The following is a 16,932-nucleotide window of genomic DNA, read 5'->3' as shown; positions in this document are numbered from 1 at the left end:
CTGTGACCCCACCCTGCTGGACTCCAGCACTCGTCCAAACTGCACCCACACAAGTGACTATCAGCACTCAGAGCACTCTCGCTCACAGAAGAGAATGGGACTTTAAATTGGGTTTTTGTGCAGGAGTGAGTTTCATGATAGATTCATGGCAACGTCTCTCTCCCCTCTGATTTTCTTCCTCTACCTAACGCCCCGAGGCTTCAAATTAGCCTCAGAAAGATGATGCAAACGCAGTCTAGACTGCCATGTGTGATAGCGGATACCTGCGCATCCTGTTTTAAACACAAAAAGTCTAAGACCACGGCAAGATCAGAGGAATATGACGAGATTATGCTGCTTTTGTTGAAACAAAACACTGTCTGGAGTGTAAATTTGCAGATTAGCAAGGTCTTTGAACGGATAAAAAAAAGTCTTACAAAGAAGATGTCTTCCTGCTTAAAACTGCTTTCATGTGAGACGCACGAGAATGAATGAATCCGCCTTACACGGCTCTGAACATGAAGGTGCAACTTTACCAGCAGAGAGAATAGTAGTGCCGTTTCACGTGTACTTTCATCCTGTTGCAAGTTGCTCCTCGGTGTGTCATTCCTTCGTCTGTCACCTTAAAAGTGAAAGTGAGTCTTTATTGTCTCATTGCATCAACAGACTTCAGAGAGTCAACGTTTTTTTAAATGCGTGATCAATTGTTACAGAGAAAACAGCACATATTCACACATTCAACAACACCTCCCGAGTGTGCACACTCACCCACTTAAGACCAGCGTGCGCACACAAAGGCTGCAGAGTACACACACACACACACACTCAGGCTGCTACACATTCATACACATCTTAGCTAATAAGTAGCTAATGTGATGATACTTTGAATTCCTTGTAGTGTGTGTGTGTATTCAGTCGCCCACCATCACTTATATAACCAGTAAGTACATTGTATTTGAACAACAAATATTTATCATTTTGGTAATACGACTGTTTTATTTGAATAAAAAGAGCAGGGACTGATGCATCCTGTGGGAATTAAGACCTAATAACAATTATTATATTTTATAGTGACTCTAACATCATCATGGTCGCATAACTGGACATTTGGTCATCGTCCTCCTGTTGTAATGACGCTAAACTGTAAAACCATGGCGGCTGTTTAGGAACAAACACCTGTTAAATTATTTACTGGCAGCGCTCCTAGAAGACGAAGAAATTCTTTTTCTGGTGCCGGGCCGTTCGGGACCGTCAAGTTGTACCCCTGTTGGTGACTTTTCAGCCTGTTCATTGTGTCAAATCCACGGTGGAATGAGCCGGTCAAAGACAACAAGTTCAAAGGACGCACAGAAGGCTCTTTGTCGTTTTACATCGTCATCTAATCTGAAAATTAGAACAGACCAACATTTTCAACAAACTGTAGACCAGTTGATCAGCATCATTTGGGAAAGGTCAGCTCAGAACGGTTGCTTGCCGCTCTTCCTAGCTTCCCAACTAACAGTAACTCCTCCAGTCTCCCTTTGAATGGCGAATACAGACTACTGCCACCTGCTGGTAGAAGGAACTGATGCAGATTTCATGCAGGTGCAGAACATTCAGTGTGTACCAGAGTCTTTGTGGTGTGTGTTCAAGTGCAACTTTAAGGCAATGTCTGTGTTTCTTTGATGTCAGCTTAGCAAGACAAGTAAAACGTTGTGACATTTATACACATATCATTATTTCATGTAGTGGATCTGCCACAGTCTGCAACAATCCTATGCCTGTGTACAATGGTGGGACACCTGGACAGTGCTCTCTAAATGGAAAAATGCATTGATGTCTACGTGTTGACTCAGGATTTTCAAACCAGATTTTTGGAATTTCAATCTGTATTAATTAATATTTTCTGTCCTACCACATGATTGAGGATCATGTTAATTCCTCTAGGTCTGTTTACTAGCTGTTTATACAGTAGGAGTTCTTGATCATGCAAAGTGATGTTCATCAGCAGATGGCGTTTACCCAGTTCGTCCACTTCGGCACGGATGAGACGTCCTTAAAGTGCTCGCTAACGTCCACATTTCCATAGTGCCTTGCCAAATGTCATCGGCCACTGAGTATTATGAGGCGTGATTGACAGCTCCAGAATAGTTAGCAGGCTGTCCTCTTAAATTTCGGTTGTCTCGGGAGAGGAAAAGTCACATCAACATGTGAATCACAGCCCATAGGAGACTGCGGACTGGAGTCCACCGCGGAGCTCAGCTGAGTCTCAGCCAATGTTTTTTGGAATCAAATCTCATATTGGGCTCATGGTATTTAGCCTGGCTTTGGGAGACTCTTTCAAATAATCGGAAAATGGGTTTATTTCCAAAGAATTAAGAATTGACTTTTCTAAATCCTACTCCTCAGATAATATTAATACTAATAATAAGTGAAAATGCAGAATGACTCTGATTATGAGTCCAACTACAGTGGAGTGCTGTTGCACCTCTCTAACCCTTTTAATTTAAAAACCCGTACACCTGGCTGGCTCTCATCCAGGCAGTCCAGGACTGGGTTGTTATAAGCCAGCTTTAACTTCTTTTGATCAGTCTGGTTCTGCATATGGACAGAAGTCGCAGTCGTTGAGATGTGCTCTTCCTCTTCGTCTTCTTCACCCTCCTTGCGTGTGAAGCTGCAGCAGACAGTTACGTTGGTGATCAAGCGGTCCAGCGGTTTGAGAGAGCGCATCCACCTGGGGAGGAAGTCCCAGCTCTGGAGCACGGTGGGCAGGTGACGGGGGCTGCGGGCCTGCATCACGTTCACCATGGCGATGAAAAACGTAACGCCCAAGAAAGGAGCCCCGACGCCAGCCATGACGCGCCAGCCGGCCAGTGAGAGGCCCAGCACCAGCGATGGAAGGAGCAGGAAGCAGAGGAGCAGGTACAAGACCGCAAACCACCGGTACTTGGCAGTGCGCTCACCCAGGACACGAGCCATCCTTATCGGCAGGCGCATGAATGAAAGAGGATACCACAGCAGAATACCAAAGACGTTGAAGAAGAGGTGACACAGAGCAATCTGCATACAAAGAGGAGATGAATAGATGCAGAATGTGTTGAGCATAATTCACCACAGCCAATCTGTCATCAGTTCAATGTTACATCACCATAAAGAGTCTACAGGGCCTGTTTTATTATCATGTAGCATTCAAATATAATCCAATGAATGAGTGTGGTCACAGTATTTGTTGCCTAAAGGAGACGAAACGAACACACTGTTCAAAGACGCATCTACTCATATGCGTCCAAAGCCCTTGCGCGCATATTTATGCATAAGTACATACTCATGAATATGCATAGCATGTCATATTATCCACCATCTGTACAGATACAGATAATCCTCAGCAACTACCATGTTTTTTCCCCCTGTATGTGAAGAAGGCCGGTGGTGTTGCTTTCAGTGCCTCTACTTTACTTTTCCCAGTTTTAAAAAGTTTTAAAATGACTTTATCTGATACAAAAACATAAATAAATAAACAAATAAAAATAATAAATCCCCCTACCTGTATGGCAGCTGCTAATTTGTTCCCAGGACTGGCCAATGCTGCCAGCAGGGCTGTGGCAGTGGTGCCGATGTTGGACCCAAGGGTGAGAGGATAGGCCCGCTCCAGACTGATGACACCAATACCTGACGGGGATGACGGGCGATAGATGGCGGTTACACAAGAAAATATAATAATTTCTGACATCTTTCTGTTGAAATACTTGCAGAACATCCAGTACTTTATGCAATAAAAATAATTGTCGCACTTTGTATTAAATGCATTTTAATCAGCAGCTTTTATGTGCGGTTAAATAGACGAGAAAACGTAAAAAACTAAATGTGATGACAACCCTGCTGAGAGTCATAGAGGCTTTTCTCTGTGTGTCTTAAGAAAATTTGATCGACTTCTTTCACAGATAAAAAGACTAGTGACAACTGAACAAATGGGCGCTTGACTATTCGACTGTAGAAGTTACACACGTAGTTAAAAGCAGGAAATTTGGGCTTTCTTTCTCTTATTTGCTGGTTTGGTTTTCCGTGCATACTACTTCACGGTATTAGTATAGTTTCTATGGGAGGTCGAGCTAAATGTGGATTAATCTTCTGTGTGTATAGTCTCCTGCCTTTATATAGGATTACTTCAATCTGGTTAATTACTCCTGTTTAAAATGAGACATTATTCAGACCTCACATATTTCACTGCGTAGCAGACTGATGACTCAGTCGTCAATGATTTTACATGCTTCATTTAGCCAGCGGAATACAGTGTCGGTTATGCAACACGTTCTTACAAACTTCACATGCTTCCACCAGCAGAAATGAGCAGGTTCATGTCCTTATTTGGTCCGGTCTAGCTGGAAAATCAACCGTTAGTCAACAGGGCATCTTGTTGTATTTTCCCATTTGTATGGGAACAGAAGGTTATCAATAATTCGTTGAATGATTGCAGTAAAACTTTCGTCCATGAACCGTTGCCAATTTACTGCCCCAGCAGTAAATGTCTCTTTAGAGGTTGTGGTGTTAGAATTTATATCTTTGTACAGAAACCAGCGGCCTTGGAAACAACAGCCCAGTTTATGAGCTAGTAGATTACAGTGGTAATTCTTCCAGGTGTGATTGACACCAGAAACTCTGTTCTTTGTTTTCAGCCTTTCTCTAACAGCTTCTGCACTCTGAACTTAAAACTAAGTTACTTAACTACAGCAATTTTCTGTTTAGAGAATGTAGTGATACACTCTCAAGGTTCTTTCACAGGAACATAAGCATATGTTACTCACCTACTAAAGGAGTCATGGCAGATGTGAAGACAGAGCTACTCTGGACCAGAAATGTCACCCCTGCACCCACAAACATGGCGATGTATCCTGCCAGCCACCCAAACGGATATGGCAGGTCTGTTGGGATGCACAGGAGATGGAAATTATGCATGAGTCTTCAGTACAAACACTTAAATATTTATACCTTCTGCACGGTGAAAAACAGTGTTTGGTCATTTTTATGGGTGCCTCTCCATCTCTACGGTAAACATATACTGCGGTAACATGTGTCTCTCTTATGTGCTCCTGCTACTGCAACTTTATATGAGTATAATCACTGCACTCTGTCTGTTAATTGAGAATCAGAGTCAGCTTTGCCTGATTGACACAGGTAGCATAGGCGTGTTGTGTCAGTTCTGGTGCCAGCAGTAGCTTCACACCAGACCAGCGCGTCTTCAACAAGTGATTCTGCTCCTCAGCTCTACGTCGAGCTTTTAATAGCTTCATGAATCCCTGATGTAAATCTCTGTGTGTGTTTCTGTGTAACAGCCGTGTATGTACATCCACCTCTAGACAAATAGTAATCATGAGCAGAGGAAAAACATCGGCGGGGAGATAAACTCTAGGAGAACGATGGGGAACTGGCGAGGAGAATCAAGCTTTTAATGGATATTTTATCATTTGTCTTAATCAGATAGTATTAATAGTACATCCATATTTCGACACTTTTTGTTATTTGAGCTGTTTATCAAAATATGTAATAGGACACTGGGTATAGAAATGGTTGTAATTTCTGTTGCTGGATGCAAATACCCTTAAATTAAAGATGTACATAAATTCTTTATACGGCCGATAAAGAGCTAAAATAACAAAAATTGTATCAGTGTCCAAACATATATGGACACAGCTAATCTCTACACTGTGGAACATCCTGTCTGAACATCCTAGATAGTTAACACGGTGCCGAAAGACAGCGGTGGATGACGCACTCTGTTTCCTGTCTGGATCCACCATTGTTTCCCAGTAGGGACAAAAGACATCAACTAACTCTGTATTAACAAATCACGTGGCTGTATATCCCAACATGTCAAAACATGACTTTTAATGTTTTCTTGATTTGTCTTGCTCACTTGTACACAAAACTTGCACACAGGAGATGCAGGGCCACTAATAAAGAGCTCCAGCAGCTGAAACATGTACCCACCTGTGTTAATGACTCTATGGATGACCTTCGCTACTTGACCTTTAAGAAGGGAGTTGAGCAGCTTGACCAGAAGCAGCAGACATGTGCAGAGCACAGCCAGGGAGGCTGCCAGGAGAATGAGCCCCACTGTGAGGTCTGACAGCCCGGCAGACGCAAACAAATGTCTACCTGAAGAATGACACGACCCACAGTATTAGATTACTACACCCAAACCCAAAACTAAATACTAAAAAATCCTAGAAAGCTACAGAGGTTCTAAATGCATCGTATGAGTCAGAAGAAAGGCTGGATTACAGACATGATCGCGTTTGAACTTACACTTGACACGGGCTGGCCAAGACAAGTTGTAATGACTGACTGGGCTGCAGTTATCATTGCTCACATTGCCAGCAGACTGCACAAAGAAAGAAAGAAAGAAAGAAAGAAAGAAAGAAAGAAAGAAAGAAGCCAACTCTGATGAATACACAAATTAGCAACAGTTTTCTGTGGCAGCAGTGACAGGCTCCATTTGGCGCCACTGCGTGACACAATGCGTCTGCATGTGCAGGAGACAGCGGTGGAGACAAACCATTACCATAACAAGGTCAGGCTGGCACCATTCTTTCACCAGGCTCCTGTTCCTCATGTCCTCATTTCCCATGGCGATCCCTGTGATCACACACTTGTCTAGCTGAGGGTGAAAGGAAAAAGATTTTCAGCAACGGCTTGCTCCTTGAGGAGAGCTATCTGTTCAAACTGAAGAAAAAGACAAAAAGCAGGACTGCTTAGCTTTTCACTATGGTGTTATCAGTCAATAAGCCTTAAGAGGATGATTAACTAGAGTGTTTGGCAAATGCCACACCACATTTGCAGTGGTTTCAGACACAGAGCAGATAACGTTAAACTTTGCAGCTTCTAGCATGCCATGCTGGAGGTGAAATGTAACATGGCGTGGTAGTCAAAAATAATTATAATCATGTGTGCTCATTTTGTGAAGCTCCTGATTACCGCTGGAGGAAGTAAGCTCATGTGTTGGTTTTATAAAGTCAAAGCTTAAGCTAGATTCATGCCTCTATGTCGATCTATGCTGTAGGTACGCCTTAACTCCGTACCCTATACCCTACGCTGCAGCTTCACATGCACCTACATTTGCCAGACCATCACAGAAAATTAACCTTACTCCTACCTCCTATACAACATCTGCTCGGGCATCTTTTCTTCCTTTTCTGCCTTGCAGTGATTTCAGTAAGAAGAAACACATGCAGGCAACATAGGCATAGAAATGTCACAGCCCACTAGTGGTTTAGAGGAGTAATTACAGACACTGACACACCAGTACCGAGCTACAAATCAAATCAGATCAAATCAAATGAAGCACTACTGTCATTTTGACAAACATACAACTACAATGGAGACAGAATGGAAATGCATATGCATGTAGTAGAGTAAAGTACATGGTGTCTATCCTGGATCAGAGCAGCTGTTCAGCAGTCTAATAACTTGCGCTCCGGTATCGTCAGAAGAGTTGATTGAGAGCGTGAGAGGTCTTTGACAATATTTCATGCCCTGTTTCTGCACCGACTCTGGAAGAGTTCTTGGACAGGGTGCACGGAGACTCCAAATACTCTCACTGCTCACCTCACTACCCTCTGCAGGGGGTTCTTGTCTATCCTAACAATGCCAGATGCAGATGCTGTCATAATCTGTTACTGAAGCAGGAAATGTTTAAGTGTGCAACGTGTTTATGGAGCCTGTGTTTGTCATTTCAATTCTTTGGACTCTAAAAGAAGGCAGTGAGACTTACATCTATCTATTTATCTATCTATCTATCTATCTATAGAAATCCAAAGACCCACAGACCACAGTTACAAATCTATGACTGGACAGGACGGTTTTACCTGTATGATGAGCTTGGTGACGGGCTCAGTGATGACCTTGAGGAGCTCAGGTGCTTCCTCTCCAGGCTCCAGGCTTAAGCTGGTGACCACCAGGTGGGACAGCCGCGCCATGAGGCCGCTCGCCACCTCCAGAGGCAGCAGAACCAGGACCGACAGCCAGTTGAAGCAGTCGTGGATTGTTGCTCCAGCAAAGGCCCTGTTGAGGGTCACAGTAATCGCCCGTGTTACCCGAGGTCCGCCGTCAGGGTGATCAGCTACTCAGAGGGATTGCTGTTAATCTACTTTTCACGGCTCAGCTTTTTTTGGATGAGTGTGACGTAATGAGCATTTCAGTTTTGACTGTGTAATGAAAGGTTAATAAATTGTGTTTATTTTATCAGACACAGATTAAGTAACGAGCCATCTGTTCAGTGCCGTATCTTTTCATGCCAGAGGGTACTGATACGGGATCAGTGTACGTAGATCGGTGCCCATTACTGCCACTGTTTTAGTAATGGAGCCTGAAGGCAAGAGGCAACCAACAGCTGCTAATGGTTTCTCCTCCTGCACTCTTTACACTTTTACCCCCTTTTTCTTCCATCTCTCCACTTATCCACTTCACTTTTCCATTTCAGCGTCTTCTTCTCTCTGCCCCCACTCGCCCTCTGCCTCGCCACATTCCCTCACTCACCGCTGAAACTCGGTCCTCTCTGCCGCTTGCATCATGGCCACTATGGTGTTTGTGACTGACGTCCCGATGTTGGACCCCATGATGACCGGAACGGCCGACCTCACTTCTAACACTGGGAGGTGAGATAACACAGAAATGTTACATGGTCGTTTTGCCAGTTCTTGCATACATTTACGATTAAACGGAAACACCGCAAATGTGTAATGGGCGTCTGCCTTCGAATGCTAATGCATCGCCATATAATCAGTATGCGTGACCTTTCACATTCTGAATGCAGCGCGCATTTTAATGGGGATGAGAGGTGACTAATTTCCAAGTGAGTGGAGGCAGCTTTGTTGGGGGGTCATTGCCTGTAATGATGATGGCCTGGAGGAGACACATCAAGAAGACAAACATCCATGCCTCTGAATCTCTCTCTGTCTTTGATAATTACCTATAATCTTCCTCTTAGCTCCGTCATACAAAAGGCTTTCGAAGCGGAGCGGCGGCTCCTGCATGCTGATGCCATTCACTTTAACTGCACAGACCAAAGGTGGCAGACCCACATGTAGCTGTAACCTCGTCATGTAATTGATCTTCTGAGGCACGGAAGAGTAGACTGGCTGAGATTGCACGGTGTGAAAAGGGTTTGATTTGATTACCCCCCCTCATCCCAGTCCACCGTGCTACACCGCACTGATTCCAGGTTGCAAAAATGTCTGCTCCGGGCCACTCAGTGTGTGTAATAATCCCACCAGAGAAAGGTTACGTTATGCAAATGTTATGTTTAATTTTTTTACTCATGGTGATGAAAATAGATTATAATTTCTGTGTTTCTTCAACACAACCCCAAGGAAATAAAAAGATCAATAATCAAGGACTTTATGTAATGCACTATTTTCTTCTCCTTTGCTAAAACGATTAGCAATTATTTAGTCTTTTTTTAAACTATAATATGTAATTGCGAAATTATTGAGAGTGGGGTGGACAAAATGTTAATTTTAGAAGATAAGAATTTATAAAAAACATATGATTAATGGCAGCCATGACTTTCTTAACTACTGGAATGCATGCATGCACTGTTAAATAAATATACATAAGTAAATACTTCTCTGGCCTAATATTCAGTAATCTGATTGCAATAATGCTTAACAATAAAATTAACTCGGTTTAGCGAATACAGCATCATAATGTACTGTATCCTCCTTGGAGAATACAATATGTGATTGGGATTGGAGCCAGAAAACTGAGATAGTAACTAGTTCCTGGAAATTTTTTTGCTGTTATTTCCAACGATGCACCACGGGAGTTTCGTGTTTCCTGTTTGTATCGCTGTGTTAAAGTTTTTCTGATTATTGCAATGTGTATGTATGGAAAATAAAAAGCCTGCAGGGGATACCCCGACCCACAGTACAGTAAACACATCCACAGCCCGTACAGTATATAGGACTAAATGAGGCCAGGCTGGACAGCTTTCTCATGTCAGGGTTTTATTTAAAAACCTTCTCCAAACGTCTACGCCGGCACTCACGCATTTCCACACGTGTGCGTACTCACATCCAGAGGCCACCAGGCTGACTATTATGGAGGTGGAGGTTGATGAGCTCTGAACCAGGACAGTAACCAAGATCCCCACCACCAGCCCCGCCACGGGGTTAGACAGCACCGCATTGTCCTGGAAAATGTCCCCCGCCACTTTACCTGGTTAAATATTCCGCCCACATACAGAGAAACACGCACAGGCACAAAAAAAAAAAAAAAAAAAAACAGTGGTCTCAGAAATAACAAGGTTGCCAGGAGCAATAATAAACAGGAGTCAAACTGCTTGATCCAAAAAAAGGTCACAAGATGAAGCTTTGCGTGGCCCAGTGGGACGCCGTGAACTGTTCGCCAGTGACTCACGTATTTGTCAAACTTCAACTGGGTGAGTCACTGTGAGCCAGCTAAGGGGGCAGTGAGGGAGAATAGTACTTACCCCCTGCTAACTGGAAGGCAGAGCTCAGGGTGTCCAAGGAGCAAACAAAGAAGAAGAGGAGGATGAGGAGGAGAGGGATCTTGGATAGATTGATAAGGAGCTGCTTGGTCTTGTTTGGAAACCCTGCTGAGGTCTGAGGAGAGCTATCTGTTCAAAATAATAAAGCCAGGGAGGAGGGTTAGATTCACAAAGTTGACCGATTACTAGAGAGTTTAGAGCTGACAACACAGACTTTGGTGTATTTCTGGTCTCTTTTACAATCTGCGATCTCCGTGTTCTGGGTGAGCGAGATAGCCCCGCACGGCTCGCACACGCAGAGAGCAAAGCCATCTGACATACTACATTACCCATGTTCAGCCAAACACTGCTGAGTGACAGCAGGACCCGACCACATGGTCCCCGCTGGCATGTCCGTCTTTTGAGCATTTCCTTATCTAGTGAACATGGGGCTCGGCTTCTGCTGCTGCCTTTTCAAAGAGATCGGAGGAATGTGTAATTCGTCTCGTCGTGATTCTCTCGTACCTTCCTCTCCGGGGAGTCTCTCTGTCTCTTCAAGTGAAGGTTTGTTGGCGAGGCGGTTGATGTGTTGGCTGTAGCCCTCGACGCTATTACTGAGGTCAAGGGTGGAGCCAAGGCCAGACTCCCTGTCCTCCTCCAGCGCTAGTTTGGGCTGCGAGGAGAGCTGAGTAACACCCGTCCTCCCACCTGTTTACAAAGAGCGAGTGGTGAATATCAGCTTCGAAGCATTTTAAAGAAAATAAAAACGAAGGATGGGAATTGAAAGTGAAGACGTTACCACTGTAGTCTGTCCCCGTGGTCCGTCCAGAGGACACTATAGCTATAGGTCGAGAGGACATGGCGCTGTGAGTCCTGGGTGGAGATATATACAAGTAAATAAAACCACCGCAGTGGATGGAACAGATCTGAGAGCGGATGTGTCTATCAACCACCTGCAGCAGTGAAAAGAAGCCAAAGGCGTCTGTATACGAGCCCATCTCTAATAGAGGATAACCAATTAGAAGAGAACAGAGGCGACCCACATTGTCTGTAACTGGCAGCTATCCTCGATCTGAGCTCAGGTCTCAAACCACTTACACCACGAGCCATCATTCTGTCTCACAACAGATCAGTAAGAAAACATGAACGCAGCTTATCTCGTTCTCCTTTCCCCACAGCTGCAAGTCAACTCTCCACAGTCTATACAGCCGCGACTCCCTTCAAAGGTTGTCACGCTCTCTCTCTTGGTTTAAGGAGACCGTTTTTACCCCACTTTTCATGCCAGCCACTTTTGCCATATTTTGGGGGACTCCGGTAGTGGAGGAGGTACTAATGTGGGTCTTAAAAGCAAAGAGGATGGAAGTAATTACGGCAGCCGGAATTACAGTAATTAGAGTCACTGCGTCATTCTCGTTCTGTGAGGCATCCTCCTGCATGTTCTGATCTGCAGAGAGGCGCCGTTAGAACATATGTACGTCTCCGTATGTGGGAGAGCACAGCTGAACCAGCTCTGAATGTACAATGCTGCACTTTCCTTTTCTTTCGTGCTTGTTTACTGAACGTCCTCGGATTCCTCAAACCTAACGGGCCACTCGCCGGTCTCTCTCTGTCGGCCTGCCACCCTCTCCTTCTCTATTTTCGTACTGTTCCCAAGCACCGTGTTAAGGCTGTCGCTGTGACTCACTTGTACATGCCTATGCAGTTTAAGCTTCGCTAAAAAAACTCCTAATTGAGTTTCACTTTAAATAAAAATAAAAGGATTAGTGAAACATGTAGTGACTGTTTTCAGTGAGTGGCTTACTTGCCAACATTTTCCTAAGGATTTATGAGCTGTAAGTCTCTTGGCATAAGATAAAAGGACAACATTTGATTTTAAATAAATATTTCATCCCAGGAAAGCTGCAATATTGATAACAGTGCATATTAATGCATTGTGTTGGAACAAAAATTTGAATTATCATAAGCATTAGTGACATTTGAAGCCTCTTACCTTATCTCAAACAGCCTCAGGTGTTGTGTGTGACCCCTGTAAAGGAAAGCATCAGCCTGAGGAGTAAATCATCTTTAAATAAACTATTAAAGTGTCGAGGGGGACACCTCAACCCTTGGTGATTAACTCTCTCCAGCACAGTTAATCAATAACATAAAGTTAATGGTGCGTGAGTTGGAAAAGCATGTTGTGCTTTAGGTAATGAATGTTTGCTTAAGCGGCTGTTTTTCACCTGATCTGAGGCCGGATAAAGATTGCGGGATGAAGCGGCCTGTTTGGTGTGATTAATCATCAGGGTGGTTTGAGGGTTTTCACATCTAAGAGCAGGAGGAATCTGACACCTAGTGGTACGGTAGAAGATTATTCCTGCATTCTTTGCTTCGCAGTCTCATGCAGCTGTTTTCATCACGTTTTGAAGCCTGGCAGAGCTTAAAGGGAGGGTATTAGATGATCATTTCTTCCACGAGAGAAGCATTTCAAACATGCACAGTGTAATCTGCTCGACTTGTGCAGAATGTTCAGGTACTTAGATACTTTGCCAGCACTCAAAACTAAGCATGTTGTGATTGAAAAACGAGCTATTGGGTAGATTTCCTGAGACACACGTATGCGCACTCGCTTGCACACCCCACTACCCACAGGCAATGTCCTCCTCGCCATGGGAGACTTGGCCTATCTAACAGGGTAATAATTAGTCCAGCTACGGTTCTGTCATATCAGCAGTGCTCTCAGCCGAATCTGCCAAACCTGCTGACCTCAGACTTTCATCTCTGAACTCAGAGGAGCAGAACTTAATAACCCTCCAGAGTAAGTTGCTACTTTTCCAATATGTTATGAGAAATGGGAGCCACAAAGAGAGATAAGAGCTCTGTTGTTGTTGTGCAGGAGGCTGGGCTGGAGCCGAGGCTCCTGCTGTCTGGGGCTGAAATCCTTGAGAGATCCTCCGGTGCTGCATTAAGCAGAGAAAAAGAGAAACACTTGACGTACAAAGCACGTATGGACACACACGTGCGACCACTTATACACACTCGTGGTGATGGCTAAATCTCCAGCGGGGCTCTGGGGCTTTTGGGTGAAAAGCTCTCCATGCTGCCGTTGATCCCCTCTCCAGATGTGCAAGTCACAGGGAGGTTTCTGTCACAGGGATAAACCAAACGGAGGCTACCAGGTCACCATCCTGCCATTCAATACACCTGCTTACCACTGAGACGTGTATACCATCAATGCTGTACCTCTCATCACGACTGTGTTATCCTCTGCTAATCCTACTCTGAGGAAATGCCATATGGTGCGTTCAGGGGGCTGTGTTTTTGTTTCAGCAAAAGGGGTCATAACAATATGTCAGTTAATTATCTGTAGGCATAAGGAAGGTAATGTGCCTGATTGTGACGACAGTCTGTCACCGTTGTTTGTCCACCTGCAACAATTCACACACTTTTTAATTAAAACTAACGCATTCCTTTCGTTTTGGTTACTGCCGCACTCTCACAAAAACAGTTCTGTCACATTATATAAAGCCAAACAATGGATCCATTTATAAAGAAAATAAGAGTTGAATTTACACCGAAAATAAATGCAGCCCTGACTGGTGAGTAGTAACAGATGCATTATTTGTGCCAGGCGGCTTTTGTTGTATCTGACAGCCACTACATTTCACCATATTGTACCTGAATAGAAATGCACAGGGTGCTTTCAAAGAGACGCAAACACTGAAACGGTAGTTTTGTTCTCACATTCAACTTGACAGCATGGTTGGATCTCAGCTGCAGGTTTGGATCTCAGTACGCTTTCTAATTAATATTAAGGGGTGATCATTTATAATGGCGGCTGTGAATGAGGCATGAATGAGCACCCCTGCTGAGCATAGGTGGTCTTTGATGCGATCTAGGAAGCATTGCGTTCACACTACCAAAGGAACGCGGACACATGCGACCCAGACCACTTCCAAATCAGATCTCTCGAATGCGAATCTCTGAATGCGTCCGGGGGGTGTTCACACCTGGCTTATACGTGATCGGATCGCCCAGATCAGATCTTAGCGCAAGGTCTGAACAGGCCCACAGAGTAGTTGTGTGGGCAGGAAACAGATAAAGCTGAGTGAGCTGTGCGTCCGTTTCTTGTCACTGTGATCATGACCCCTCTGAGCAGACTTATGGCACATTTGGCAAATACATATTACAGTATTAATGGGAAAAAAGAAAAGAAAAAGGGTTTATAAGGAATTTTATTTTATATGTTTATGTGTACAGCATGGTGGGTGACAATTTAAACTTTCTAACTGTGCTTTAATGTGCTTTTGTGCTGCTTCTCTGTGTCAGCATGGGCATTTTTCACTCATTTCACATTTTTCAGATTGCATCATTAACACCGAGGCGGCCGATAAACGCCGTGAAAAGAATGAACCCCGTTTTTAACTGGTGCTCTCACTGGTTGTCATATGCAGGGTTCCTGTGTGCAACGACACCCTGCAAATGTTTTAATTGCAGACCACGGATGAAAACCGGCAATTTTCATTTTATTTGAAAGGCATTCGCACTGCAGGTACCCGTTTCCTGTCTCTGCCATCACCCGTGTCAACTCCCTGTGCACGGCTTCCTAAACGACGGCTGCTTTATTTAGCCGTTCCCCTGTAAGTGATATATTCCAGCGCTCCATTAGCCGTGAGTCGTTGCGAATGAGAGCAGAACAAAGGGATGGATTCACTCTTTATTGTCAGTACACATTCAGTTGGTATGTATACGCCACTCACAGTACAACGAAACAGCATCATCACAGGTGTCCATCGGTTTAAATGTCTCGGTGTGCGTGGGTGAGTTTGTGTGTTTGTATTCAGCTTTCAAATTTTCCTTCAGCTTTTCATTGTAATTAATGTATTACATGTTTTGTAACGTTCTCAAGTTTCTTAAACATTTTATTCGTTTTATGTTTATATGATGATATTGTAGTTTGATGTCAAATTTATTTTTTTCCAATCACTTTAGTTCTTCGGTGGAGGACGAGGGCGTGTCAGAGCCGTCAGGACACTCCTGCAACAGAGATGTAAAAATACTGCTCAGCTACAGATTTAGATTTCAAATAGACTTCCATTGGTACTTGGGAGGTGACAGCGAGGAAGCAACTGAAAAGGGAGTACTGTTGCTTCTGTAAATGTAGAAAAACAACCACACCTCACACATATAAAGCTCACCTTCACGTTGTCCAGTTCTGGCCTGCCTGGGAGTGATTTTTGTGAGGAAAAGGCCTGTTAAACAAGACACGACGCTCTGGTTAGATCTGATTCTCGACAGAGCAGTCGAGGCACTGCACGAATGTCAAGCTCCTGCTCACCTTCTTTGACTGCTGCACCTCCTCTGTGGACTTGGACCTGTTCTTCATGTGCTTCTGAGGGGAGGTGGTGGTGGGAGACTGGAGAGCGAGAGAGGGAGGATTGCATTAGACGGCGCCAGAGTGATTCAAATGTTATGCATATCAGGCTTCCAAGCACCTCATTTGTCTTCTGCTCCATGGCTGAGTTAAAGATTTTTTTTTCCTCAGGAGGAATTCAGTGCAGATGCTCGTTCGGGATGGATCGCCTCGTCCTTTCGCAAACTCTGGATCCACGACTGCAAAAGTTTAGAGAAAGAAAAAGAGCAACTTAACCTCCACGCATAAAATAACAAAGGTTAAATGCAATGTTCTTATAAATGGAAGCTCCGACTGATCCCCTCATTAATCCTGCAATGTTTGAAAATCACAAATCAATAGACGCTTTGACTGGCCACATTAAAACCATCACAGGGGTATTAATGAAGAGTCCAGGAAGCCACAATATTAACCCACAATGAACTACAGCATGACCTCCTCTAAATGTAATGCAGCCATTAATAAAAGTTGCTATGACGTGTCAATATTAGTGCTGTGAAGAAGGTCTAAGAGCGATCGCAGACAAGCTGATGAGTGTGCAGCTATGGGCTCTTCTCACTAGATGGCGTCTCTAACTCAGATATCCATCGATACGAACGTTGAGTTTAATGATTTTCTGGATTACTTTATTTCTTTCTTTCTGAATTTGGTGCTAATTTATGCACAAACTGCTTCTTCTGTCTCTGATTTTCATCTTGATGTGTAGCAACAGATAGATAAATACACCTTTTTTTACGTGACTGCAAGTCAACCAGACCTAGAAGATGGCTAAACCTCAACATCATACTTATTGTCATACAAAAATAAAGGATAAAGCTCCAAAAGGCCTCACACTGATAAACAGCGATTCCTGGAGAACAGAAATGTCACAGCGAATACAAGGCAACAGTCACAGCCAGAGCCGCAGCTGGCGTCAGGATCCCTGGTGGTCGGGGACAAAACACCTTTGAGTCTGGGTCAATGTCCAACAGACTGATTTTTACAGCCCAACAATCCCCCCGCCGATGTCTGCTATTCTCTGACATCCAGTCAGCCGGTGTGATCGGATCAACACACTTCCTGGCGTCTCAGTTGGAACGACAGGTTGAGTGGTTTCCTA

The 16,932-nt window shown here is 44.1% G+C and overlaps 1 protein-coding gene across 1 annotated transcript; it reads right to left on the bottom strand.

Moving 5' to 3' along the window:
- Positions 1–706: 706 nt before the first annotated feature.
- slc34a1b (solute carrier family 34 member 1b) lies at positions 707–11,301 on the bottom strand (the record flags this gene model as incomplete). Its single annotated transcript, XM_084550482.1, has 12 exons — positions 707–3,018; positions 3,503–3,627; positions 4,761–4,877; positions 5,944–6,111; positions 6,262–6,337; positions 6,518–6,613; positions 7,821–8,016; positions 8,491–8,602; positions 10,027–10,170; positions 10,445–10,591; positions 10,967–11,149; positions 11,241–11,301. The coding sequence occupies 12 exons, from the start codon at positions 11,299–11,301 to the stop codon at positions 2,425–2,427; spliced, it is 2,019 nt and encodes a 672-aa protein (XP_084406608.1). The 3' UTR covers positions 707–2,424.
- Positions 11,302–16,932: the final 5,631 nt, after the last annotated feature.

Source organism: Chelon labrosus (assembly GCF_963514085.1).
Source record: "Chelon labrosus genome assembly, chromosome: 8".
In the NCBI taxonomy this organism is placed as follows: Eukaryota; Metazoa; Chordata; class Actinopteri; order Mugiliformes; family Mugilidae; genus Chelon; species Chelon labrosus.
Note: the sequence above shows the minus strand (reverse complement) of the source record. Positions and strands in the feature narration are given on the sequence as shown.